The sequence below is a fragment of the Cyphomyrmex costatus genome, unplaced genomic scaffold, assembly GCF_001594065.2.
Source record: "Cyphomyrmex costatus isolate MS0001 unplaced genomic scaffold, Ccosl1.0 scaffold60, whole genome shotgun sequence".
Lineage (NCBI taxonomy): Eukaryota > Metazoa > Arthropoda > Insecta > Hymenoptera > Formicidae > Cyphomyrmex > Cyphomyrmex costatus.
This window is the reverse complement of record NW_017280156.1, coordinates 465267-492056: the sequence shown is the minus strand read 5'-3', so window position 1 is coordinate 492056 and position 26790 is coordinate 465267. Positions and strand designations below refer to the sequence as shown.

Below are 26790 nucleotides of genomic sequence, written 5' to 3'. Positions count from 1 at the left end.
GGTGATGATCAAAAATTGACGATAATTCTAGATTGTTCGCGTGAGTGAACAAATAGTATCACTCACTAGGCTCGCAGTGTTCCTATAGAAAAATAAGTCGGTCTCCCATAAATATGCATTGCTCATTTCAAATGCGCTTCCTTCAACCGCGATTCTATTATAATGAGCGTCTTTTATTGTTCGACATCGCGGCGAAGTTAACAGCTAATAGCAGGTACAAGTGTCTCTCCGTTAAGCGTTACGTCCCATAACATAGCACCAAAATTTTTCACGAAAAATGTTCGTTACTAGAAAATTCTCTCATTTTCATATAAGGCCCCGCTCTGGAAACCTACCTCACATTTTTAACGTATATATCAAGTGAACGTGCGTAAACTGCGAAAATTCAACCATTCTCCGACGGGAACCGAACAAATCGGTTTTTCTCGCGAGCCTGTTTCAACAGCTGTAGTAACATAATTAATTATTCGGACACAGCGTTCAAGCCGCGCAATTGCGTCTCTTTTTTTTCTTTTTATAGTTAAGATAATATCGGACGATGCAGAGATTCGTAAATTCATAGAAAAATATCGTCAATGTGCGCGTTTAAAACTGCCCCGAGACGAGATTGGTTATCGGAACTTAATTCGTTCTGAAATATTCAATGCGCCGAGGTGAGTTGGGCGGAAACGGCGATCGGGGTTGCGCGACTCGTGATTTCTTACTTTTCCGATTCGGCTCGAAATGCTACACGAGCCTATCGAAAGCTGCGCTTCCTTGCCAACCGCTATTGCATAACATCGCTCTGTATACATATTTTATACTTATACTTATAGGGTTGCGCGGCCCTTTGACGTTGCGGCGAAGGCGGGGACCGTCCGGCCTGCTTCCTGGGATGGCATGCACAGAACACAGCACAAAACGCCACACAATTACACAGAGAGACAAATAGAGACAGAGAAGAGAAAAGATACAGATAGGTAAAGGTAAACTAGATAATAAGAGAGGCGAATATGATGAGAAAAATTCTGAACGAGGAAAAACGGGGAGAGAGAGAATGCGGTGCGTCGAGAACGCAGGCGAGGTGCAAGAAATATATCGTAATAAAAAAATGCAAGTTTAAACATGGGCGAGGTGATACTCGGGCTTATGAAAATAATTTCCGGAATTGTTTATTTCAAATTCTCGCAGCAGAATGACATATAAAACTAATACAAAGTATATTTCTAATAATTTCATTTTATGACCATTTCTAGTCATTGAAAGATTATGTACAATATAACCGCTGGTCATTATGAATAATCGCTTGCGTTATTATTCATAACTGGCCGATGATTATTATTCATAATTTATAGCGATTATCTATATAACATAGCCAGAAATGAATGGTCGATCAACGTTGAATCACTGTCGATTCGACGTTGATCGACCAATCATTCCTCGCTGAGAATCATTAAAATCTTCGAATAATTTGAAACGAGAAATATTTGAATGATTGACTTTTAATTGGTCTTTGAAAAAACAGCATAGACTAATTCTATTAATTCTGTCAAATTTTCAGTCGTTTTCTGCTGTGAGAAAAATTTTAATCTAATATCGTTCGATTTCTACATGAATTGTTACCTTCTTGGTAATCAACGTAATATCGAACGATTTTTCTCTTGTTTAACGTATATAATGACCGTCGAAATTATTTCCGTAGTTGGTCTTGAAAAGAGGTTTCGTTTCTTGGCAGAGTGAACGCCAAACAAATTGTCGAATTACACATTACATTTCCTCGAATCTTTGTTATTCACGAGAAATCGTCGTCAAAATTTCATCCGAACGGAAAATTTAAATTCATTCAAAAAGTGAACGTCGCGATTCGTTCCAAATGAATAAGCAGCGAAAAATCGTTTTAAAAAGATAACTGTATCGTGGCATTAATTCTCTTTGAAATGTCGATGCAACGTACGGTAGAAATATAATGAATAATAATATTTACATAGGATGAATATAATTTAAAAATGCTGCCTGTCCGATGACGTCAATGCACGAGATGTCAGAATCCTCTATGGAAATTTCTATCTGACTTGGATCGTCAATATATCGTCTATGAATATTAAAACAACACTCAATCACAATATTGAAGGACGAGAATTACTTGTATATCTGTGGCTCTGCAGAACAGATATCTGTAGAATCGGCACATTTGTAAATTCTTTTTCGAGGTGGATGACGTAAGTGCCAAGACGTCCTCGGTGCACAAGACGAATGTATGGGTGCACGTATATATGCACATGGCGAGGATATGTCTATATATACATATACAGATATATATGTATATGTATATACAAGATGGATAAAAAGAATAAATACGCATAAGAAAATAAGGACTCACCTTCGGCACAATACCACCACCGCCGCCACCGCCACCACCACCACCACCACCACCACCGCCGCCGCCGCCGCCTCCACCGCCAACTGGTCCGCGAGCCATGTAGAGGCTTTCGGTGCGCTTAGGCTGTCCAGTACTCGGCAGAATGTCCTGTCCAAGGCTACGGTTTTTTATGAGAGCCCCCTCAAACTGGCTGGGAGTTGGCGCGGCATATGTCGGCGTCGCGGCGCCGCTGCCTATCACGGAACCGTTTAGCGGCGTTCCTCCACGTATCGCGCTTGGGGCTCTCGTCGATCTGCCGTTTGCAAAATAATTGTTTTCAAGGAACTAGGATAGTTTTCTAAAAAGATTTAAATCCATGGCACACCAGAAAAAAGTAAACAATAATAACGTTAGCAGTGGCTAATTTAAAATATTGTTTAAGATCTTTTGTGTGCCATGGCCTTTATGATCTTCTACAAATTTCTAAACGCAACTCTAAGGCCTGCGGCACACGATGCTTGTTTTCCAGCTGGATTGCTTGCGTTTTACTATAAATTACTATAGAATTGCATCACGCGGAACGCAGAATTTATGCACGGAGAGAAGGATTTCTTAAAATTTACCCTGAAAATATAGTAATTATGGTACAATACAATAAATTTAAAGATTTTTACCATGCACTTCAGTAAAATTTATCATACTTATTTTATATTTTATTGTGGTTTTATTAATGAATGTGAAAGATTTACATTAAAATTCTTCAAAATATAATATTCTCCCACGATTACCGTATTTTCAGGGTAAATTTTAAGATGTAATTCTTTCCGTGTAGTAATTTATCAAAATGCCATTTAGTAGGAAAATAAGCACCGCAGGTTTAGATCTTTCCTGAATTATGACGCATATATGATCTCAGGTGCGGTAAACAAAATAAATATTTTTGAATATCAATCGACATGTCGATTTAATAGATGTTATTCACCTGTCGAGCATATCCGGAGGTGGGTTCGATATAGTTTTGTCGACGGATGGCTGTCTCGATCCAGTCAACCGGGAATGCGCTCTGGCATAACGATCTACGGAACTGTCACGACTAGGTGGTCTCTTGTAGTGATCCAACCTATAACACATTAATTGCTTGAAACCTCAACTTGTGATTGTAACCTCAAGAAACAATCTAAAAAAAACGTATAAAGTCTGTAGAAAATATTTTACTTTGTGCAATAACGGTTCATTTTAAGTATGATTTTAGAAATCTACGATGCAGTTGAATAAAAGTTATACAAAATATATTTCCTAAAAGTATTAAAATGTTTTTAAACTGTTATGGTATATTAATTATATAAAAAGAGCACGTCCGACCTGTCGTTTAACGTTTGACTAATAGCGCCAGGTCGATCCTGAGGACTCAGGACTCTACTATTTCTTCGTAAACTCGTGGAGCTCGGCGGCCTCGCTGCATCCATGATGTTGTCAGGCTGGTATTGCGACGGGTGCGTTTGTTGCATGTACATCGACTGTGAATTGTACTGATTCATCTGACCAGGCCCATATTGATTCGGTATTGCCGTCTGAAATCATTTCACATTGCTCTAAGGATTTCACCAGAAATTATAGACTAATTTTAATCATAAGCCGAACAAATACATGGCTGAATCATATTTCAAAGTGTTACTCAACATATCTAGTGTATTCATCGACATTTCTGCGATAAACGATACTAATGTCGACAGATCCTGTATTTGTTCGACATTTCGTTATTAGAGGCTACCAAAATTTTGCAGGCTCATCATATGACGATTAATTGTTATACTTTGAAAAAAAAAACAATGGCTTCCTTTTTGGCTGTCAAATCCACTAATTTTCAACCAAAATTAAAAGTGTTACTCATAGTTGAACTAGTTATCACCATTCAGAACAATATGGTAAAAAAATGTAATTAAAACGTTACATAGAATGCCAATAATTAGTCATTAGTATAATTACAATGTTAAACGCATGTTAAATTTGTCGATGAAATCAAATTTGCATGTATAGAAACTTGTTGAGTTGCTTACAGCATAAAACTGCGCACCAAATTGATTTCTTTGGGCGAATATCATGGAATTATGCACAAACATCAGTTGTGGGATCTAAAGAGAAACACAAACACACATACACACAAACAGATACAACATTGCCATAGGCATACGAAAGCGCTCGGTAAATTATAATCAGTAAATTGAATTATTGCGCGTGGAAAGGCTGCGTGCGCGGAAGCCAAGAAAGATCAAGGAGAACAATATTGCTACCGGAATCACCTGCTGACTCGGATAAGCCTGCAAATTTTGGAATTCGTGCAATCCGATCGGTTGCTGTTGTTGCTGATAATCGGAGTATTGTTGCTCAACCTGAGATGTCAGTTGATACTGCGACTGGTACGGATTATTTTGGATGAACTGGTGGTGCTGCTGGCTGTATTGATTCGGTTGGTACTGGTTCGGTATACTATTCGAGTACTGGCTGGTCGGAATCGGGTTTTGCGTCACGTTTTGCTGTTGATACGGATACTGTTGATACGGATTCTGACCGATCAGCGAGGTCTGCTGAGTGTTTAATTGATTCATGGATGTCTGATTCGCCAGCGGTACCTGATTCGGTATCTGATTTTGCATAGGTAGCTGATTCTGCGGCAGAGGCTTTATACTGGTCCTACGTATCGACTGCATCACATTACTGACGGTATTGTTCGCCGTGGATGCTGGCATCGCGTTCGTCGTCGTTGTCGCCGTCGTTGTGGAGTCGACGGCTATCGAGGTGTTCTTGATCGGCGTGGCGCCGCTGGGTTGGTCCACGCTGGCTGTCTTATGTAAGATGCTCTTACCCGGCATGGAATCCTGTGGCGGTGGAACGTACTTGGGTATTTCCCTGTTCCGCAATCTTTCCAAACCCGGCTGCCGGAAGTCCGGTGCGAACTGTCTCGCTGTTTGTTGCGCTAGTTCGGAGTCTTCTCTAGCGTGTTCGGCGGCAATATCGGCCAATTCTGCTTTACCTCGCGCCGTTGCCGTCCTAGAGATAGCGATATCGGCTTTTTGCAGAGCGATCTTGCTCGCCCGCTGAGCTGCGCTCACTGCCGCCTCTATCCTCTCACGGAACTTGGCGGACCTGATTAGGAAGAGGTGCTTCTTTTTTTGGCTAGTGATAAGCACGTTGTTCTTGTATTTTCCTTCCTCCTTGCTGCCGTCACGGAACGTTGTGACACCGTAGCCATATTTGCGATTGTTGAACCATTCGCCTTCATATCGCAACCCGTCGCTTCTCTCGGATATGCCGAAGCCGGTCCTCTTATCGTTCTTCCATTCGCCCAAGTACGTCTCAGTTACCGACGCGTCCATCTGTTCGTCCTGCGAATCGACATCGTACGATTAACTATACGCATTTTCCTGATTATTTTATTTTATTTTAATTTTAAATTTATACACTAGATAGTATGCTTTAACTTTATATTAAAAGATGTTCTACGCGTCTCTCGGCGACACGATCGGAATAAGCGGATTCAACGGTCGCGGAGAAACGAAATTAAAATCCGATTAGAGGTTTGTCGAGGAAGCTGAGGAACACAAATATCGTGACCCACCTCGATGACAAAGGACGCATTACTATCTGTGTGAACCGACGCTGAAGCTTGGCTCTGTGAGCTCTCGGTCGACATCCACGACGCCGAGCTGGCATTACTTCTGATACTACCACCAGTACCACGTTTCTCCAAATCTCCCGTACTCCTCTGCTTTCGTATCTTAAGACCCTATTGACAGAATATTCTTCTACATAATTTCTGTATAAAATATCTTTGTCAATTCATCGTCCCTTCGCGAGAGAGATGCCTTACCGAGAGAATACCCTTCTTTAGGGACTTTTCGGTGAGGCTTTTTCTCCGAGCCGGTGGGTCGTCGCTCCTGGCTTTCAAAACGAATCCTCCCCGGCTGTCGTCTACACGTCGATCTCTCCTGTCGGTGGGTTCTGGCGTTGGGGCGACCGCTGGCCCTCCGTCGGCGCTCCTTAACGACGTCAAGGACGCTCTTACTTGCTTCGGAGGTTTGTAGTGGCTAGCCAAACCGAACGGCGCGCTCGCCCTCACCCCGTAACCGTGCCGCATGCCGCGGAGCCATTGGCCTTGATAAGTACCTACAAAATTATCCATGTAAAGCAACAGAAATAGAAACAGAAGTTGGAGACGGGACATTCCATCAGCAAATTACACGCCACCCTATCCATTAAGGCTGATGAAATTATTTTTCATAGACTTAACACATAAATCTCTTCACGTGATTCAATATACAACGTAATACTTGATTTCCAAGTATTACGTTGAGGCAAAAGTTTTACCGTCTCTCTCTATTAAATTCTGTATTAAATAAGTTAGAGATTCGGAGTTCTTTGAAAAGATGATTAAAAAAAATTTCTTTTTTTTTTTTTAGATAAAAGAAGAGTCTATTGAAGCTAGCGACAACGATTTCGCTGAAAACAACTTTTCTGTAATTTTGTGTTAAACTTTGTCTAACGGATATGATAAAATCTTTTGTACTAATAATAGTTGAATCGTTGAATAGTTGATCGTTGAAATCGAATCGCCATTGTTCATTGATGATAAAGAGATTTTGTAAGATTTTTTTGTAGAGTCACTAAATTAGTAAAGTACCGTAATGAGGTTTTTCATACCTGAGCCAAAATAATCCGTCGGATAGTGTAGACTTATACACACTGTGTAACTTATAAATACAAATACAAACACATAGGTTCGAATATAGTCGCGTGTTCGAGTCAAAATGATGGAGAGTTTGTGGTGCTTTACAAATCTGGTGACTTCAACCTTTTTGGGATAATTGAGTGAAGTTGCGAAAAATATGTGATAACTATTGTCGGCATCAGAAATCGGAAGTGGCACGTCAGTCGATTACGACAAATTCCCGGGGTTGCCTACACTCGGCAATAAGATGTATTGTTTTTGCCAAAACGTGACCGTGTTTCAAAATGTTTCGTGTGAGTCACGACGATACGAGGCGAGCGGTTACGCGCGCCCCGCTTAGGGATGGAATGCGTCCAGTTACGCGTGTTTCTTCGGAGAACGTGCGAATTCCGAATCGATGAAAAAAAAACAGTCGGAGAAATTAAACGTGCGAATTCCGTACGAAAGACGCAGCGCGCGGAAGATGCGTAATTCTTTCCCCGAATTAATGATGTTGCATGTTATTTTCGTGATTTGCGTAGTTTGTATTTTTAATAGTCATCAAATATCATATACTATTACGTATTGCAGCTTTGAAGTCATCGTCAGACCGTATCAACAGCAAGCGACTCAGGCATTGAGAGTGCGTTCTTTCGAAAGAGTATTATTCTATTCTGCATTGAATAGCTCGCGTCCTGGACAAGGTATTGCGGTCGCAGCGAAAAGTTTCGGCCCCGACGACGTTTATTGGCATGCAAACCAAGTCGCTCGTATGCATCGTGACGACGAGACGCGTCGACGTTTCGTTGCACTGGAACGAGACGCATCACACGCTTTTCTTCTCAGTTCTCTGACACAATTCAGCCTTGAATACATACAAGTCCAGTTGCTCTTGCTATTCATATTACCATCTCGATTTTTTATTTTGATCATTTTTATCGAATTTTATTGAATTTTATAAATATAACGAATTTATTATTTTGTATATACTTTAAATATATTAAAAACGTAACAGTAAATATAATAAAAACGCTTAAATTTTTTTCGATGTCCCATTTAATACAATCCTTTTGAAATTAATACTTTAATAATTAAATTTATATAAAAATATAAGTATAATACAAAAATGTAATATATAATATAATGTAAAAAATAAACAATATTAAACAGGGCACATTGGAAATTGGTCCACTACTGAAGTTAACGTTGAAAATCAAAATCAATATTGAAAGTAATATCGAAAATTCAAAATTGAAAGACTTTCAACGACGACGAAGTCTTCCATCAAATTCTTGCTTTGCAGAATCGCACGCAAATTCAATTCGACAAGAAATCTGTCATTAACAGGCATACGACGTCGGCACGGGATACCCTATATATGGCGACGCCAGGCGTCTCCCCTCTTCGCAACGACGGAATATTATTTCGCTAGCGTTTAAGCAAGTGGGTCACGCGGCGGTTCCCGGCGTTCACACAAGACGCCCAATGTACACGAACCCTCGAAATTGCCGTCGCGATGGCGACGGTGCCAGTCTCAATGCATACCGTACGTTTTCAATTAATTTTTAGGTACTGCCGTGAACGGCATCGTGAAAAATACGCGGGCACGTGTAAATGTTTAAACATTATGCTCCCCCGACTATTCACGACAGCGAAATCTTTCTGCATTATGGAGCTACCTCGTCGAGTCGGGGTAATGAGTTTTTACTCGGCGATTTTCTCAGAAGGATTGGCACGTGCCTTGAATTATTCTTACGACGCGAAAGAGATCGCCAACCGAGAAAGTATTTCTTCTTTTTGTGAGAGAGTTATTTTATAATAAAAGTTTCTCAATTATTTTTTCTTTCCTTTCTCCTCCGATTCTCTGTCCCTATAGGATAAACGCAATGAACCCTATACATATCCTCTATTTATACCCAAGAAACACGCTAATTCAACAAAACATCAAAATGACATAATATTTTAATTCATGATCATCATTTTAATTTTTATGTCGTTAAAATTAAATTATTTTAACTTTCTCTTGACTTGGTGTATTCTTTGGATAGTTTGAATTTTTAGTGTGGTGTATATATTTGTTTATAACACAACACACGATGGCGACTCTGCAGCGATATTTTCTTCGAGAACTCTCGTGAGTTCGTCCTGGCACAGTTGGAAGTGTTTCTGTTTCCCTCTCTTTGTCCTCTTTTTCTTTATCCAAAAGATTTATGATTTTAGTTCGCCGCATAAATCTATGAATCGATTTAGAAGACATCCACTTTGCGCAGAGTGCTCGCGTTATCGAGGTCAGTTCGGGTTGTCAGCCGCGTGGAGACAGTCTAGCATGAAAAGTCTCGTGTCCCTTGGGGTCTTAACGAATTTCGAATAAATGTAGCTTAAGTCGCTGTCAAGTCCTATGGAGACATTAATCGAATAGCACTACACAGTAAGTACGCGGAAAAGTGGATCGCGCCATATAATATATCGATTCGCGTATCCAGCGTCAGCAACGACCCAGATTAATTATTATCGAGCTTCTAATTCTCGTCCTGCTAATCTACACTGCTACTTTCGACAGTATTCTCGTCAAGAATCGTTCAATAAGTAAACAGTTTCGTAAATTAGCTTTGCACTAATTATCTACCGACGATGGGTATCGTCGAAAAAGTTCACCTCGATTGGATGAATCTCGTGCAAATAAATTATGAATCAGATGCCATTTCGGATCGATGCTCGAGTATCTAACGATGTCTATTTAACATACATTTGCATAACGCATTATTTTGTGAAACGAGGCATTGTTTTTTGCATTTGTTTCTCTTACTGCTTCGCGCATGGACGATCGATAGTCTCCACAAATTTCATTTCCCGAGTAGACTACTGGCAGCGCAAGTCGGATTTAACGTAGGACGAGTTTAACACGAAATAGGGGGGGTCATCCTGGCATATATCTGTCATGTAGGAAGCACGAAACGGGAGCCTTTAATCCAACCGGAGCGCGTAGTTTCTGTCACGTCGATATCGTGGAAGATAATCGTCAAACTTGACGTTTCGGAATTTATCGTCAGCGCTCACTGGCCATTATTATGGAACGATGCTTTCGCTTTCCTTTTAAAACGAGTCGTATTAGTTACAGATGATTTTATGTTGGTGAATTAAGGTCGCGATAGAATGGCCGTAAAGAACAATCTCTGCAGGGTGAATTAAACGTGACGTACGGTCCTGATTGGCTACATGGCACTGGCTAGTCTGCCTGAAATAGCACGGCCATCTTCCGAGATGGTGGTCGGTTGCACGTGCATCGGAACGCATCTCGGTATTGGTGAGAATTGGCCGTGCGAGCGTATTTCGGTCCGCAGCCTCCACCAGATCGTCGCAAACCACCCTAACAGGTCGTCCTAACTATCTTTTACCTATGTGTCTGTGTCTGGCGAGGGTGGTAGAAATTCTAGGGAATACGTGTGTCCTTATAAAATAAAATAAAAAAAAAAAAAAAGAAATATCACCGAGCGCGATATCTTCATCTGTAATTTATCTATCTGTTCTTACATTGCTTCACATCGTCGTGCAAGATTGTCGTGCAAAAAGTGAACTTTCTAGACTTTTTAAAACCTGACGACTCTTAAACTTTATCATTAAAAATTTTACTACGTATAGGCACGATTGATGTTATAAAAACTGCTGTCTCTTTCATTCTTTTGCGATCGATCAGATGAATGAGGCGCGTAAGAAATATGGAGCAAGAACCATGCGCTTCTGTTTGACGCTGGCCATTTATGGTGTAATTTGCGCAGGACAATATACGTGTCGATTAATATCCATTAGGTACTAACAATAATAAGACTCGTCTTAACACAATTTGGTCCCTTTCGTTTGAACATTTAACTGCCCATTTTCACTTAATATTGCACAAAAATCATTTGTTTCGCGAAACAACAGGCTACTTTCTTATTGATTATAATATTCGTACGTCGTTACGTCCTCTGCGGCTTCGATCCGAGCGCCATGCGTGCTACATGTATGATTACATAGCTGTGTATCGGGTTGCCGAGCGTCGTTGCGATAACAAAGTGGCATACTTTTTCTTCGTTGCGCGGTCTTACTGGGAAACTTATCGAAGTATCACCATGATATTACTGCGAGCTACCGAAAAAATTAATGAATCAATTCTAGACAAAATCGTAAAGCTTGTAACTTATTTTTGTGAAACTTGTAAGAACTTACGGCTGGAGTTGTAATTCTACGTGTACCATAAGATGTACGAGCATTCGTAAATCTTATGGCTAGTAAGAATTTTTTTTGTAAAACTGTTGCATAAAATAATAACGAAAACTAAGTGAGCGCGAGCAGTCAACGCAGAAAACGATGCGTAATTGTTTTTAAAATATTTAATTTTGACAATTATATTTATATGATTTTAGTACATTTCGACTCCAGTTTGCTTTCATCAGCAAAAACAGTAAAAGCTCGTCTACATGGAAGTCGTAGATGGTCGTATATTTAAATTGTAGAAATTTGATCGATTCTAATCGAATATCTTCCTCATATTTGATTGCGATTGGTCAGTTTTCTACGACTTAATACTCCACAATCTACGACTTCTATGTAGACCAGTCTTAAATTTTAAAATTGTGTATATTACAAATAAGTAATAAGTTAATTATAAGTTTATTTCTTTGCATATCACACCGTAAATCCAGAGTAAACAAATTTGGATTTCTATATAATCAAAGGGAAGAAATTTTGCTAAAAATAAAATTCAAACTGACGGAACGTCGTTCAAAACGTACGGAAATTATATATAACTATTAAAATTAAATGTTTTAAAGAAAATTACACATTTTTGCTTTAACTTCTACGATTATGTTATTTTGTTTTTGTTATTATTTTTTTAATATCATGAGGCCTATATCGTGATTAATTAATACTAAAGTTATAAGCATTCCAGTCATAAGTTCTTACAAGTCTTACGAGAACAAATTATAAGAGAGAGAGAAGAGAGAGTTACTTACAATTCTGGAACTAACCCCTAAATCTCACATTTACAATTCGTAACGTAAACCTTGCACTACGAATCATAAAATGCGCTTTGACAGAGATTTGTTTATATTCGATAATTACACTGAAAAAAAAAAATATATCAACATTATTTTAATTGAAAATAATTGTAATTCGATAATACCATTAATGAAACAAATACTTCATGCTCTTATTTTACTAAAATTGTAATTATTTTATTGATACTGTTATTAAATCAAAACATTTTCAATTAAAATAATTTTGTGTTAAAAAATAACATCCTTTTTTTTTCAGTATAAACAACTCTCGATTATTCCGTTTTTGTTCCATTGTTGTCTTCAGATTCACGGCTATCCTTGACATTAATTAAACGCCGTTTAAAATTCGCAGCGACTCTTTTTTTCGCACGCAACCAGTGGCGGCGGATTCTCGTGTGACGTAAGGCGTGTGACGCCAGGAAAAATCAGGAATAACAGCTGAGCCGTATAAAGTAAAGGTAAAAACGGCTCATCAAGGTAACCCACGCCGGTGTAATATTAACAGCTCCGTATCCCATATACAGCTGCTATTTGCATAAAGGGTTGCGGCACGCTCGTAGCGTTTTGCCGGAAGGGGGAAGGCAAAAAAGTAGATTACACGGCCTTCTGTTACAAGCGCGCGCGCGCGCGAAATTATTCAGCTCTCTGTTCCGCTCGTTTTTTTTTTATACGACGTAGAACGTGACATCGTTTTCATTGCATGTACATACAACCTGGTCACTTCTAACACGTCGTTTAATTACGTGACAATCTATCGGATGATTCGCGCCGTGTTACTGAATTGCATAGGCACCCTGCCATTATACTATCTCTTTCTCCGTCGATGTACCGTATTGTAAACTATAATCGCGAAATAATTATAAATCAAAATTATTTTAAGATCGACGAGAATAAATTAATTAATAGATGTAATGTTATTTTTGATATCAAAACAGATATTAGTGTTCAATAATGCTGAATGCAAATCTTTGCAAATATATAGTTATACATATGTATATTATTTCAGTTTTATAAACTGCGCACCGATAAATCTTACGTGCGCAGTTCATAAAATTAAAATAATACATTTGCAAAAATTTGCATTTGAAATTATTAAACATTAAAATCCACTTTGACCAAGAATAGGAGTATATCCATTAATTGATTTATCATCGCGCGAAAGCCTCGACGGGAAGTGGCCGTACAGAATGCTCCAAGTTTTTACGTGACTTTACGACTCGAAAAGGGAAATGTTCTGGACATTTGTTCTTTTATTAAGTCGCAGCGTGAGATATCGCTTGTATTCCCGAGTCACGATATCGATCTATTTTCCCGGCGTTCTTTCCTTTCGCGCGGCGATGTCTTTCTCTCCGTTACGCTCTAATTAAATTCCAACGTGTCGCACGAACTCGAGCGACTTGCCGCACGGGCGATTCGCTGCGGGCGTTCGCCATCTCTCCGAAATAATTATTGGCCCATAAATTATTTCACGATACCGTCGTGACTCCTGCGGCTTTCGCGCGCGCATGTGCGACGCGAGCTGTCGAGGATGAAAGCGCGCATCCTATCGTAAGATTGTGGCTAAGTCACGGGCGATTTATCAGAAAGGCGTGGACGGTTCAAGAAGTCTATTAAACACGAGGGTCCGGAGATTGACAACGAGGGGGTTGAAGAACGGACGCGGGCGGGGAGCATCGATATGTTGTTACATGTCTACCCTCTTTCCTCGTTTTCCAATCGACAGCAAGTTCTCGCGCTCATACCAACGGCGCACGCGTCGGCGTCGGTATTTATAAATAAATACCTCGGCCACGTGCCACGGGAGAAATGGAATGGCGTTCGGAAAGTGTTTTAACTCGATCGAGAGATGTAGGTATGCGCTTACGAATGTATTATTAAAAGGCATAAGCGAATGTAAGGTGTTTTAGGTAAACTACGCGAGAAACTACGCGAAAAAAGAGAATAAAAACTCTTATATATTTGAGACTCTGTCTTAAGTATACTAATTGTAAGAAGAGCGTCTGGTTGAATTAATTGAAATTCTGGTTGAAAGTGGACGAATTAGAAGTTTCTGGTTAAATCTGCTGGTCTAATCAGCATTCTAGATGGAATTGTAATTGATATATAATCTACTAGTTCGTTTATTTTCCATCAGATATTTTTCTCACTTTTGAGATGTCATAAACTAATTATAGAGCAATGTTAGCATCTTAAGACATTACTTGGATACGATAGTCTCGAAATGCAAAAGAATGGACTGTGAAAAGAATACCGGCCTATAAATGATATTCTTAGCGATGCAAGCGAGTAGTCTACCTGTACATTGAAACCGTGAAGACGTAATGGCGAGATCATTCCACCTTCTCGATCCTCCTCGCGAACGATGAATCATTCGTTACTTTCGGTCATTCATATATCCATAGGGCGTTTCAGAGAAATCGTGCGAATGACGGTATCGCATAAAAACGAAATGTGGGACTGCGAAATGTATATACTTATGAGACATCCGGCTTGAAAATCTCACTGAGCACTACACGTGTTTTCTTACGTGGAACAGCTCCCGAGAAAAAAGGATCGATATGATGCGGCTCGGTAAAGAAAATAAAGTCAAATATCTGCGACCTTGCTCATCTTTGCTTAGCAAACCGTATACTGAAACGTGATACTTGTGCTTCCACAAATATCCTTTAACCCCGGCATCTTTAATTAAAGGACATAATTGCGCGCGCGTTGATCCTCGTCCCTCGACGTCAATAAATCTCGACATTCGTTCTCCTTTACGACAAGGTGACGTTCATCAACTGGGAGGCAGTTCGTGCACACGCCTCGTGCACACGCCTCGAGACACCTTGCACATTTTTCAAAGGCATCATTAAGGAGGTATGTTAATTCGCGGTTAAAGGGTGGGTCGCCTTGGCATACGAAGGAAATAACTCATTCCGGGAGGAAATAACTTTCGGAAGCGCACGATTGTGGCTCGAATGCGCATTATCGCGCATTGCCGTTGTCCACGTGATTTAAGGAGACGTCCAAAGAAAGGTTTCTTCGTTTCGATGAAATGTTTCTTCGTTATACGATTAAAGAAAAAAATTTCTTCGATTTGAACGTAATTTTTTTATTTAAACATTTTTTGAAATCAAATAAAAAATTTATTTGATTTTTAAAAGTGATGTTTAAATCAAAGAAATTATACTATCAGTTACATCATCAAAATTCACATCTAAAAAGTTGGAATCAAAGAAATTTTTTCTTTAACAAGCAAAGAAACATTTCTTTGAATCGAAGAAAACCTTTGTGTCTGGGTGGAGGATATTCTTTTATTCAAATAAATAACCGAGTGACACACGGTTTGCGCAACGAGGAGTGGCACCCGCTTTGTAATTGTATTAATTCTAAATTAATTACAGCGGACTGTAACGACAATCACTCATTCGAGATGTATAATTACGAGATGAAAGATATTATCAACGTTGCGTAATGATTATGCAATTTACTGGGCACACTGTAAAATGATGCAATTAAATGATAAGCGCGAACATCACGTCAATGTGTATATGTATTTCGCCAATTTCGAATAAAATCGGGAAGCTGTACGAATCACGCTCCGCGTGTTGCGATAGTTTTTCGGAAAGTATAAAACCGGGACAATTCAAACTTGTGGAAATGTCGAAATAAAGTGGTATTTAAAACGACGTGCTGTCGATACGGTTGTATCGAAAGTACACAGCAAAACATTGCTGATATTTGCATCCTGATTCACGTGTCGCGTTTTGTATACGGTAAAAGAAGCGAAAACATGCCGAAAGTATGTGGGAGTACACAATAAAGAGAACATAATCTACATGACTTTATCTTTTGTTTTTATTGCAAGAATTATTTAAAAAGTATATAACCGAGCCAAGCTTGTTCAAATGATATTTAAATTTATTTAAAAATTTGTTATTGACAAAGTTCATTAAATATGAAAAAATATTTAAGTATTTTGAAAAACTGTTTTATCTTCTCTCTCGCAATTTTATCCCTATCGACTACAAATTACGTGGAAATGATAAACATAGATTCAGATTAATTTAGCTATTACGCATATAACGTAAATCCGATCATGAATGAAAATGAACAAATTACTTCAGGCAGGTAGTAAATATTGACTGGGTGATGTGAAATGACAAGAGGAAATTCATGACGGAAAATGCATCGGAGATGTTCGATCGGGGGTTGACGGGGGGGGAAGAGGTGAAATAAATGTGTAGGCTGCAGCTAAATGGGAGCGGAGACATCTGCCCTAGTATAATGGAATCTCGAGTGGAGGGTACGAAAGGAACCAGAGCGCCGCAACGACGTGACGGCTGCGAGCGGCGCGCGCCAACGGGACGGGAGGGGTAGATTTTATTTCAACGTAGAAGAGTCGTGCTCTGCACACGATATACCGGTAGAAGCGGCGGGTGGAGAGCGGCAAGACTGTGGTTAACCTTGACCCACGGCGAAGTGGTTCAAACCAGGAGGTGAACCAACCGGCGCCTTCGCGGAATAGTTGGGCGCGCCCGCGCGCGTCAGGATAGGTGGGAATCCCCGTCGTGTTTACGTGGACTCGCCCTCTTCACGCGATGTGCATGCACGTGCTGCACCTTGCTCTCATCCCCCCCTCTTATCTTGCATCGTATTGACATTGTATAGCGGGGCGACCGAAATTTTAATCTCTTTGAAAATCTTCTCTCCGGAAGACGTTCAAATACACGTTTACATATATACGTATAATTTCTTTAGAAGATAATTTCGTTAGTATTTTGCGCTCGTTTAAGAAATACCGAATAACGAAGCACTTTAGGTAATTAATCAATTTTTGAACCCGACATGATATCTTCGAGCTGACGTTTTACGAGAGCCACGTGTTCATGTTTAGAAATCTTCAAAGGGAGTGATTTAATCCTTGAAGATTTCCTCAAATAGATGTAATATAATAACGAATGTAGTTAAACTAATGGGATTAATGTGCTTGACGATAAATTATAGTGGTATTACATTAGAGAATTTGGATATAAAAGAACGATTCGTTCCTCGTACGGTGAATTGAGGTAATTTGATATTCTTCCTTAACAAAAAAATTAATCTGAAATAATACTGAATCATTTTAATTTGCTGCGCAGAATGGAATAAATTAACGTGAATTATTTGATAATATTTTTCTTCGAAAAGAGAATATATCATAAAAATTAAATTAATTTTATTTTGTAAATTAATTTAATTAATTAAATCTATTCGCAATTATTATTGCTCTTTTTCGGAAAACTCGTTTGTCGGCTAAATATGATGCACATTCCAGTACGGTGTATATAAACTGTGTTCGTTCGCGATAAACGTCCCGACATCCGGTCCATTCATGATAGGACTCCTCCGCCGCGAGTCCGCCGTGCCGGTTCGATTTCGCGTCGAAATAGCGCCAGCACTTCACTTATCTTCGTTGCGAAAGGAGAGAAGAGACGGAGAATATTCGAAAGAGAGAATGAGAAAGAGTGAGCGTGGCCGGTAGTGGCGGATAAGAGTTTTATCGTATTTCATTCCGCCCGATGTTTCTCGGCGCTTTATATAGACCTTTGAACGATCATGCCACAGGCTTTTTCAGGTATTAGGCTGATCCATCTTCACAAAATTGTAACGGATAATAAGGGACGTGTATTTTTCTGAAGACAGATGTATCTCGAGATATATTTTTATGTGAGATAGAATAAAAAGGTAAAATGATTAGACAATCACATCTCAAGCAATTCTGACAGAACATCGAAACAGATTCCTCCGTTGATTAAAAATCTCTTATAACACTGGCGTACAAAAATTAAAATGACCATTTAAAAACACCGAATCTGGAAATCCGGTGTTGAAAACATAATAGCTTTAAATTTAAATGTGACAACGGATGAAAAAATCAAATAAAAGATGCAAATAAGAACAAAGAAATATCGATAAGTTAGTTTGTTTTATTATTACATTGACTTATTATGTGAAAAAGTTTAAAATTGTACTGAAGATAGTCAGATTGTGATTGAAACATTTACTATTATATTAATTAATATAAAATATATAACTTTGCAAACAACATTTTTTTTTGTTGGTGGCTGTATGCTCATTTTATTATTTTTATATTGTTTATATTATTGAGCCACGTTAAATTATTTATCCTTTAAATTTTAAAAAGATAAAATCCACGGCTAGATCTAACGGAAGAGACTTATAGTGATTCATTAAAGATACATTTGAACTGTACAGCATTAAATCCGATTGGGTAACCTGTGGTGCTTGATAAACATCGAGTCGACTGATTCGCGTCGAGCGATCGGACGCGCTATTTTCGTGCGAGCATAATGTACGCACGCGTGTTCGACGTGACGTGGCCGTGTCAGAGCATTTCCAGTTTCTGAATTCCGATGCCTCGCGCAAAAGATTTCGATGATCAGATTCGATGATCAATTGGGATGCTGCGATAGCACAAATTCATCAGGCGGAAGATATTACACTGCCAAGCGTGCAAGTCTTAGCATTTATTTTACTTACAAGAAGAGGGTACAGTGGACTCTTCATAGATTTTGATCTCTTTCCGCATAATCTACATCAAGAATTAATTGTGTCGTGTCCGAGCATTTTGTTGAATGGACTTTGTAATAATGTTTGAAAGGATCTCGCACTAATTACAAAAAATTGATCCTAATGAAATGAATTAGCACATACATATGTATATTCTGATTGCGTATAAAAGTATGTAGTAGACAATGGGAAAAAAAAGTGCAATTATTCAAAAGTACATACTAATTGATATTAAAAAATATTTAACAAAATACGAAAGATAGGTCATAAAATATACTCTTTCTAATATATGGTATGCTAATCACTAAGGTTTGCTCTTTGATGTTTACTGTAAAACCGAATGAATGGTATATAATTTCGATCAGTATTTTCTGGCAGGTATGTGACTGACATAGATTATAATTTCTTATATGCGTAAAAGTCGTAATTACATATTCTTCTTACACTTGGAGGGAAGATGACAGTAAATACAAAACACAATTTTCCCTATTTGATACCATTTAAAAATGATTTTATGGATTAAAATTTTGAATGCTTTATATATAATTTGTAACATTTCAAGTAAATAAAATGTTGTTTAAATGAATAAAAGTATGTCCAACATACACTTCCTAAATTACTCTCTTTCATATTTTTTAAATTTGTGTTTTATCACATCTTTATTCGTTTTTATAACTTCAAGTCTTGATTATGGACTGTAAATAAGTAAAATATTGCATTATTTTATTCAATTGCTTATGACATCTTCTCTCATACAAGATAGCATCTTATCCGTATACACAGGGGGAAGACGCCATTTTTGCAGGGTGTGACGTAAGTTTTTCTAATATTATAATACAGAATATCAAAAGTTTAATTCGTTAATTTGCATGAATAAAAAAGATTTCTAGAATATAAATAATTTTTTTTTTCATTTTACATTATAATATTTTTTCGCTGGTTAATTCAACATTAAGAAGTTATTTTAGAAGATATTTTTTAAAAATTATTCTAGAATAAAGGCTTAAGTGTGGCGTTTTCCCTCGAATTTTTCCTATTTTTTCGATTTATTATATATATTAGTAAAAGAATCCGGTATATATATATATATAATTCAAATAATATAATTATAATAATATAATATAAATCAAATATTCAAATAATATAATTTCACCTTTATAAATATTTAGTATTACTAAACGGTAATACTTACTAAATATTTGTGAAGGTAAAATTATGTTTAAATATATTACTTAAACTATATTTACTTGAAATATTTGATTCAGCATTTGATGACATATAATCAGACTTTTTTTCAGTGTATACTGAAGGAGATTAAAATCCGTGAAGAGTCCACTGTGACCTCCCCTTGTTATTAAAATTAATTAAATATTTAACCGCTATTTTACTTAGATCTCGATTACCTCTTTCTAAAAAATAAAAGAATTGCGAGAATTATCTTTAAGTAGTGCGAGTTTTGAAGTATTTTGTTGCTATGAAATGAATAACGACAAAACTCTGCTGCGTAAAGAGTTACTCGGTAAGATTTTTCATTTGGTTTACTCGCAATCTTTTTCACAGAACTGATGCTGAGACGCAGCATCTGCCGCGATCGTAACGAGAATAAGTTTATCCCATGAGAAAACGGCAGGTCTGAGGACGCAATATCATGTTTAATTAATATGTGGTAATATTTTATGTTAAAACACGAATGTGTAACGCTGCGATCTTTTATGGTAGATAGCACGTGAATACTTTATAATGTTTCACCAGCGATGATCGATCGGTTGAACAATAGTCCTACTTCCTCACATCGGAGTGCGACTCTGTTTAATGGCGTACCTATCGTTTATTCGTAACTGAAGCGACTAGAGAAAATTGCCTCTAACGATATTTCGCGACAAGTTAAATGAATTCGGCAAATTTGATTTCAACAGCGGAGAAATTATGACTGAGTTGGTTAATGACGTTTAAGATGTATTGAATTTTGCGATGTTCCTTGCGGTAGCGAGTGAAATTCAACAATTAGGAGCTGCGTCGTGCAAGAGGGAGATCTTCCTAGAAAGAAAAAAGGATCGAATAAACAGGTCGTAATAAGGATTAAAAGAAGTAAGACTCTATCGAAGGTTGTATCGATTTTCAGGAAAATTGCAGTCGTATAACAGTATCATCAATCTTGACTCTCTTCGAAAAAACTCTCTTATCGCAATCGATCGGTATTATCTATTGCGATGGTTCTTTATAAGCTTCATTTGCAATAATAAAAATCAAATATCTTGCCGAGATTAATTGGTGATCATCGTAACAGAAACGATTCCTCAGACGCAATCGATTTTATATAATATAGAGTTTTAAAAATAAAATCCCACTATAATACTCCGCTCGACAATGACATCTTTGTAAGCGGAGGAATTCGAAAGACGAAGAAGAGGTCCCTAAATACTGCATCAATTTTTGTAGACCGCAATTGCGACCATCAATCTTGGCGCAACTAAATATCTCGCCGAGATAATGCGAAATCGACGACGCGTTCTGCCACATCCGTTTCTTGTTTTGTTTATTTACCGCGTTCCTAAGTCAGCCTCGCGAAGCTTTATTAAAAGAACTCAGTGATTTATTTACTGACGATGTCTTGCTTCATAGGCCAGCTCTCTGGAGCATGCTAGGAGGATTTCCGCGACGCGTTTTTAACGTTCAATAAAATATTTCATTTGTGAATGAAATCGCCTATTTATTATCCTTTTAATGCGAAATCGATAAAAAACCGTACTTTGTGCGACTGCACAACCGATTAAATTTATTGTTGTTTACGCATACGATATTTTAACCGTTATTACAAAAAGATTTTTTGTTTTTGTAGTCAGTACACTGCAAGTTGTTTCAATTTTGAAAGCATATCCCGTTTATTTTAGAAATAAAAAAATATTAACGAATCAAAGAATTATAATTCTTTTTAGAAATATTTTTTATACATGGAAATATTTTTACATATAACAATTTTCGATTTCAAGATGAAGGAAATGCTCACAGTTTGTTCGTCTAGTTCATAAGACTTTCATAGAAGACGGTTAATAATTTATGGGGAAAAAAGTCACGTTGATTAAACTTGTCGAATAGACTTGGGGCTTACCACTGTCGGCGTAAGTCTCGGAGCCGTAACCGTCTTGCAGGCCGCTGGACCACGTGCCCTCGTATCTCGCCGTGGAGGTGGTAGACTGCCGGACCCCGTAACGACCTTTGAATCCCTGAGTCCATTCTCCCCGGTAAAGCCAACGGCCACGGGTCTCCATACCCAGGCCGTGTCTTTTGCCGTTCTGCCATTGTCCTTCATAGGCTGACCCGCTGAAATGCAATTTGCAGAATTCAATCTTCTAAAACAGCTCTTCTCTTTCTTCAAGTGGAACTTAAAAAGTATTTTGAAATTGTAGAGATAATCTCATCATGTCTTCCGCAGCTCTCAACTGTTATTCGCTCGCAAAAATATCCTTAAGAGTTACGCTTCAAGGGATCACGTTGCTATTTATGCCATCATTAGCCATTCGTGTTAGCTGAAAACTCGTCTAATTAGTCAATCCAATAATTACCGACTGTCGTCAATGATGATGACAACATTACATCCACATTGTTGAATATACAGAATGGAGAGTGGCGATGAGAGAGCTTGACACCTCGTGCTAATGTAGAAAGTGATTACGCCGCCTACGATCCTTCTTTTAAGATATTTTTATGAAAGTTATAATTATCGAAGGAGGGAGACGGAGCTAATCGAGCGAACGTTCTTTCAAGTGCGATTAAAGCTTTTGCGTTAAACTTATTTCTGTTATTACTTTATATCGCAGAGAATCTTTCTAAATCCAGCATTAAATATAATTTAATTATTTCCTTTTAATCGTCGCAATTTGTAAAACGTCAAAAAGGTTTCAAGAACATCTCTATAGTAAATCTTTTGAAAGAGAATGATTAATCCTGCCTGAGCGATACTCTCAAGTCCTTGCGAATAACGATTACATAAACGAAAGCTGCACGTGGATGCGGAAACTGTTGCGGAAACGTTTTATAAGTGTTGCGTATTGCGTAAACTTGTGTTTAACGATGTTTTGTCGCCTGATAAAAATCTATGTCGTTCTACTGCGGTACGATTAATTACATAAGAAATTCTGACAATGCAATCGTAACTTATATGTATTTTGCAATTGTAAATAATGTTTGAATTATATTTTTAGAACGTTTGTGAATAAATAAAAAGAACGTTTTACTATGAGCAATAAATAATTTTTGTAAAGGTGATCTCTCGCGATTCTCGGCAATGAGCGAGGAGGTAATCCATTTAATATAACTGTGGGACAGAGTTTCCAAAATTGTTATAAAATTCATACAAAATTTCTGTGTATAATCCGATAATTACATATGAAACCACAAGGAATCATTGTATAATATTAGATAAAATCGTTTATTTTACCATACGATTTTATATGTAGAGAAGAAATTTATTTGTAATGAGATAAAATTGTATGAAATTTAAAAAATCAATCTGTGGGACAATATTTCAGCTAGTAACCACTAGCTGTCCCCTCGGGGTTGTCCCCTCGGCAATGCGCATTCTTCACTGGTCGCGAAATGGAAGTAAACGGTGATAGTGAAATTCTAGACACGTGGGGTAAACATTTCTCGAGCGATAGGGATCCGCGAAACCCCTCGACTTCGTCTTCGAGTATCATCATGATCGAGAATGAAGTCGTCGGAAAATGTTGCTAGTTAAAGATGGACCTTGCTCCAGTTTACGCGGAAATGAAACAGCGAATTCTCTCGGCCTAGATACGTGATCGGAAAGAAAAGTGGATGTCACGTTTCGTTTCTACCTCATTTTCTCTCTCTTTTTTTTATATTAGTTTTCCAGAAACCGGTAAGAAATGCACCTACATTCAAGGAGATATCCAGTCTCCGAAAATGATCTTAAAAAAATCACAATGTAACGCAACGATAAATTAAAATTTATATCGTTAATAAGTTAATAACACTGTATAGCAACATATGTAAATAATGTACTTTAAGTTCGTGTATGATTTAAAACGTTAATCTTGAGTACAATTTAATAGCCCTTTGTAAATATAAATGAAATCGTTATATCTTACTGTTTTATTACATCTCCATTACTTAATAATATTTTCTTAGTAACAATATTTTCATTGTGTGCGTGAGTTAGAAACCCTAATTACGATCGTTAAAGTCTTTCCGGGTTTTCGTGTCGCGTGCACGTGAATACTATACAATTTTTTCCTAATTGTCGTATATACGCATTTCATAAAACTAATCGTCAAGAAACAAACAAGGAGGGGGTGGTTCTGCAATTACTTTATAGAGTGTTTATAAATCGGAGTCCATATATATATATATATATATACGTATAAATAGTTAATAATTTTATCTTCCAATTAATTTTGAGCAGAGAAATCCAAAAAAGCAGAATCGATCGATTACAGAGCAACTAGTACATCCCGCCATTTTTTGCTCAATTTCATGGAAGAAAGCGACCTAAAATATTTTCCGCTGATGACGTCGTCGTTCGCGAGAAACGTTTAACGATTTTCAACGTTGCATTTTAATTTGGGATTCGAAGAATCTGAGCGCTCATTTATATCTTGCAATTCTTTTACTGAAACCAGGATGTACATTCTGTTGAGGAAAATTCTATTGAATAACTTCCATATATTTTATTGATAAATTGATTGTGATCGTGTTCCAAAAAGAAAAATGAAAAAATCTTTCATTTTTAACACGCACGAATACGAATATCGATCATCACCGTCCGCGATCATTCCCGAAAATTTTGACAACGATTACCTATCCACGACCCTGAACTAGGTCCTTACGACTCGAATCCCGGTGACCTGCTCCGGTTGTCCTTGCGCATAGTGACCCAGTTTTGTAGAAATCGGGAGATTCCCTCCGAGGTATATACTACCAAGATACGTGTCAAGGTTCGCGGTTTGCACATCATGCGCCGCACGCGACGCCGGGAGTCTCGTGAATTCGACGCGGGAATTCGCGAAAATCATCAGTGAAACGTCCGGTAGAGATTGCCGGGGAATTTCCTGCAATTACTGAATCCGAGCCTCATAAAATAGCGTTTGGTCAGACCTTACGTTACTCCTGCGGCGTGTAATCGTGTTCAGTAATTGTTTGCCCAGCTAAGCGACATTGTTAACGCGAAACAGGCGCAGTGGTGGTAACGTAATACCGGATAATCAGCCTGAAAACCATACACTCGTCACGATGCAAACGAGCTCAGCGTTAATCCTTCATAAACCCGGAGGAGTGGCGGTCGTTGTGAAAATCCCGAGAGTGCGCCAACGCGAAGAGAATACAAGATTAATTCGTTCTACGAAACGCGCGCAACCGGACGAGCATCGTGGATTACGTATATCACGAGAATTAACAATTTATCGTAATCCTTCATAATTGTGTCTGCCTAGTGCATATAGTTAATAATTGTACACTGTGAAATACGCCAAGCGTCGATAAGACACCTGTACACCAGGTTTGCAGCCTATAACGAAGTGCACCACGTGCTAATGTAACGAGTAGTCGGTATCAACGATAGTCGCTCACCTAGGCCAGGTGTAGACGCCGGATACTTCGAAGCCGAAGTGCCAACTGCCAGAATAGGCGCCTTGACCTTTGGGCCCGGTGCACACGCCGTGGCCATGGGCCTTGCCGTCTTCCCAGCCGCCGCAGTAGGTCCCACCGTCGTCAAAGTCGAATCTGCCCCCGTTAACTTGCGCACGATTGGTGGCGGTACCGGTCGCGCCAGGTTGCGCCGGACTTATGCCACCTGTTTGTGGCAATTGGGCGCCCCCCGCCACCCCATTCGGCGCCCCGGATGGTTGCTGGCCAGAGTGCGGTTGTTGCTGCATCTCTCGCAGTTACCGCAGGCACTGTCGTTCGTTTTCCTCGTTCTTCTCTCCTCCGCCTTCTTCTCCTACTACTGCTCTTCGACTCCCTCGTTACCTTCGTCTTCGTCGTGATCGTTATCGTCGTCGTGGTCGTACTTGCGTTTGCTCATCAGTAACATCTGCCTTGCCCTGTACGTTGCTCCATTCTCCGCCACCTTCTCCTCCGACGTCGTCGTAATCTTTTTCGCCGTCTTCGCCGTCGTCGTTTTCTCACGTCCGCCTCCACCGGATCTCTATAATAGCATTAAAGAATCGAACGTTGATCCGCCGTAACGAATGCACATATATACATATATCGTCGACGTCGTTGCGAGACGTAGCGGGGACACGCGAACGGTATACTGTTGTCCCAGCGAAAGATTAGATTTGAACCCCTCGGACCGCGCTCGAATCCTCAAGGCGTGCCTGTCATCGCAACGCAATCCGCGTCAGAGAAGCCGGACGTGAGAAAAGAATCAGCGAGTCTCGCGCCGGGGCCCCGGATTTAATTTTAGTACAACTTCGAAGAACCGAACGTGCGAGAGCGCGCGAACGTGACGAGCGCGGATCTACGTCTCTCGATCTCGAACGTGGAACGTTACACGGCTCTCTCTCTCTCTCTCTCTTTCTCTCTCTTTCTCTCTCCTCTCTCTTTCTTTTCCGGTGCCGGATAATTGAGAGAGCCCGAGAGAGCCGCGGCCTTGACGAGTTCAATTTCGCGAATCTATACACTGAATGAGAGACCTCCTTCTCGAGCACTACTCCTATAGCCTTCCTCTCTTATCCTCATCGTCAACCCCCGCTTAAAATCACCACTATGAAATAAAACACCTCGGACCACCATACCGTATTCCTATACCCCCCCGGTCGATCTACCTCTCACTCACTCTCGCATACACGCACATGTACATACACGTGTCGCCCGTGATCATGGACCGACGGAATCGGGACTTGACGCGCATCCAATACCATTCACACGGCACTCGGAAACTCCTGGCACTGTGTATGGTGTAATCACCGTAAGATACCGTTCTAGTATTTGCGAGAATACGGTGACTGCGCGCGCGACGTTACCAGGTTTTTCTTCGAAATTGTTGAAACTAGACAACGAGTCCGTCGGAGTTGCGGTTTCACTGTCCGCCTGACGCCGTTACGCAACGCTTCTATAAGCATCCGTGATCCGCTCGGAATGTGCCTCTCTCTCTCTCTCTCTCTCTCTCTCTCTCTCTCTCTCTCTCTCTC

At 39.1% G+C, this 26790-nt stretch overlaps 1 protein-coding gene across 1 annotated transcript; it reads right to left on the bottom strand.

The window, feature by feature from the left end:
* Window positions 1–584: 584 nt before the first annotated feature.
* On the bottom strand, window positions 585–25999 carry LOC108779568 (junctophilin-1). The gene is made up of 9 exons (XM_018547000.1): window positions 25226–25999; window positions 21747–21958; window positions 6207–6502; window positions 5955–6122; window positions 4639–5721; window positions 3701–3909; window positions 3321–3458; window positions 2398–2651; window positions 585–865 (listed from the first exon to the last, which is right to left on the bottom strand). The coding sequence occupies exons 1-9, from the start codon at window positions 25528–25530 to the stop codon at window positions 810–812; spliced, it is 2721 nt and encodes a 906-aa protein (XP_018402502.1). The 5' UTR covers window positions 25531–25999; the 3' UTR covers window positions 585–809.
* Between the last annotated feature and the right edge of the window lie 791 nt (window positions 26000–26790).

Bases quoted from the DNA above. Each gene is read 5' to 3' on its own strand.
- LOC108779568 (XM_018547000.1), bottom strand. From the start codon at position 25,530: ATGCAGCAACAACCGCACTCTGGCCAGCAACCATCCGGGGCGCCGAAT. The intron at 6,123-6,206 runs GTAAGGCATCTC...TTCTGTCAATAG, and splicing joins TAAAGAAGGGTATTCTCTCG to GGTCTTAAGATACGAAAGCA. The intron at 5,722-5,954 runs GTGGGTCACGAT...GTCGATTCGCAG, and splicing joins ATGCGTCCTTTGTCATCGAG to GACGAACAGATGGACGCGTC.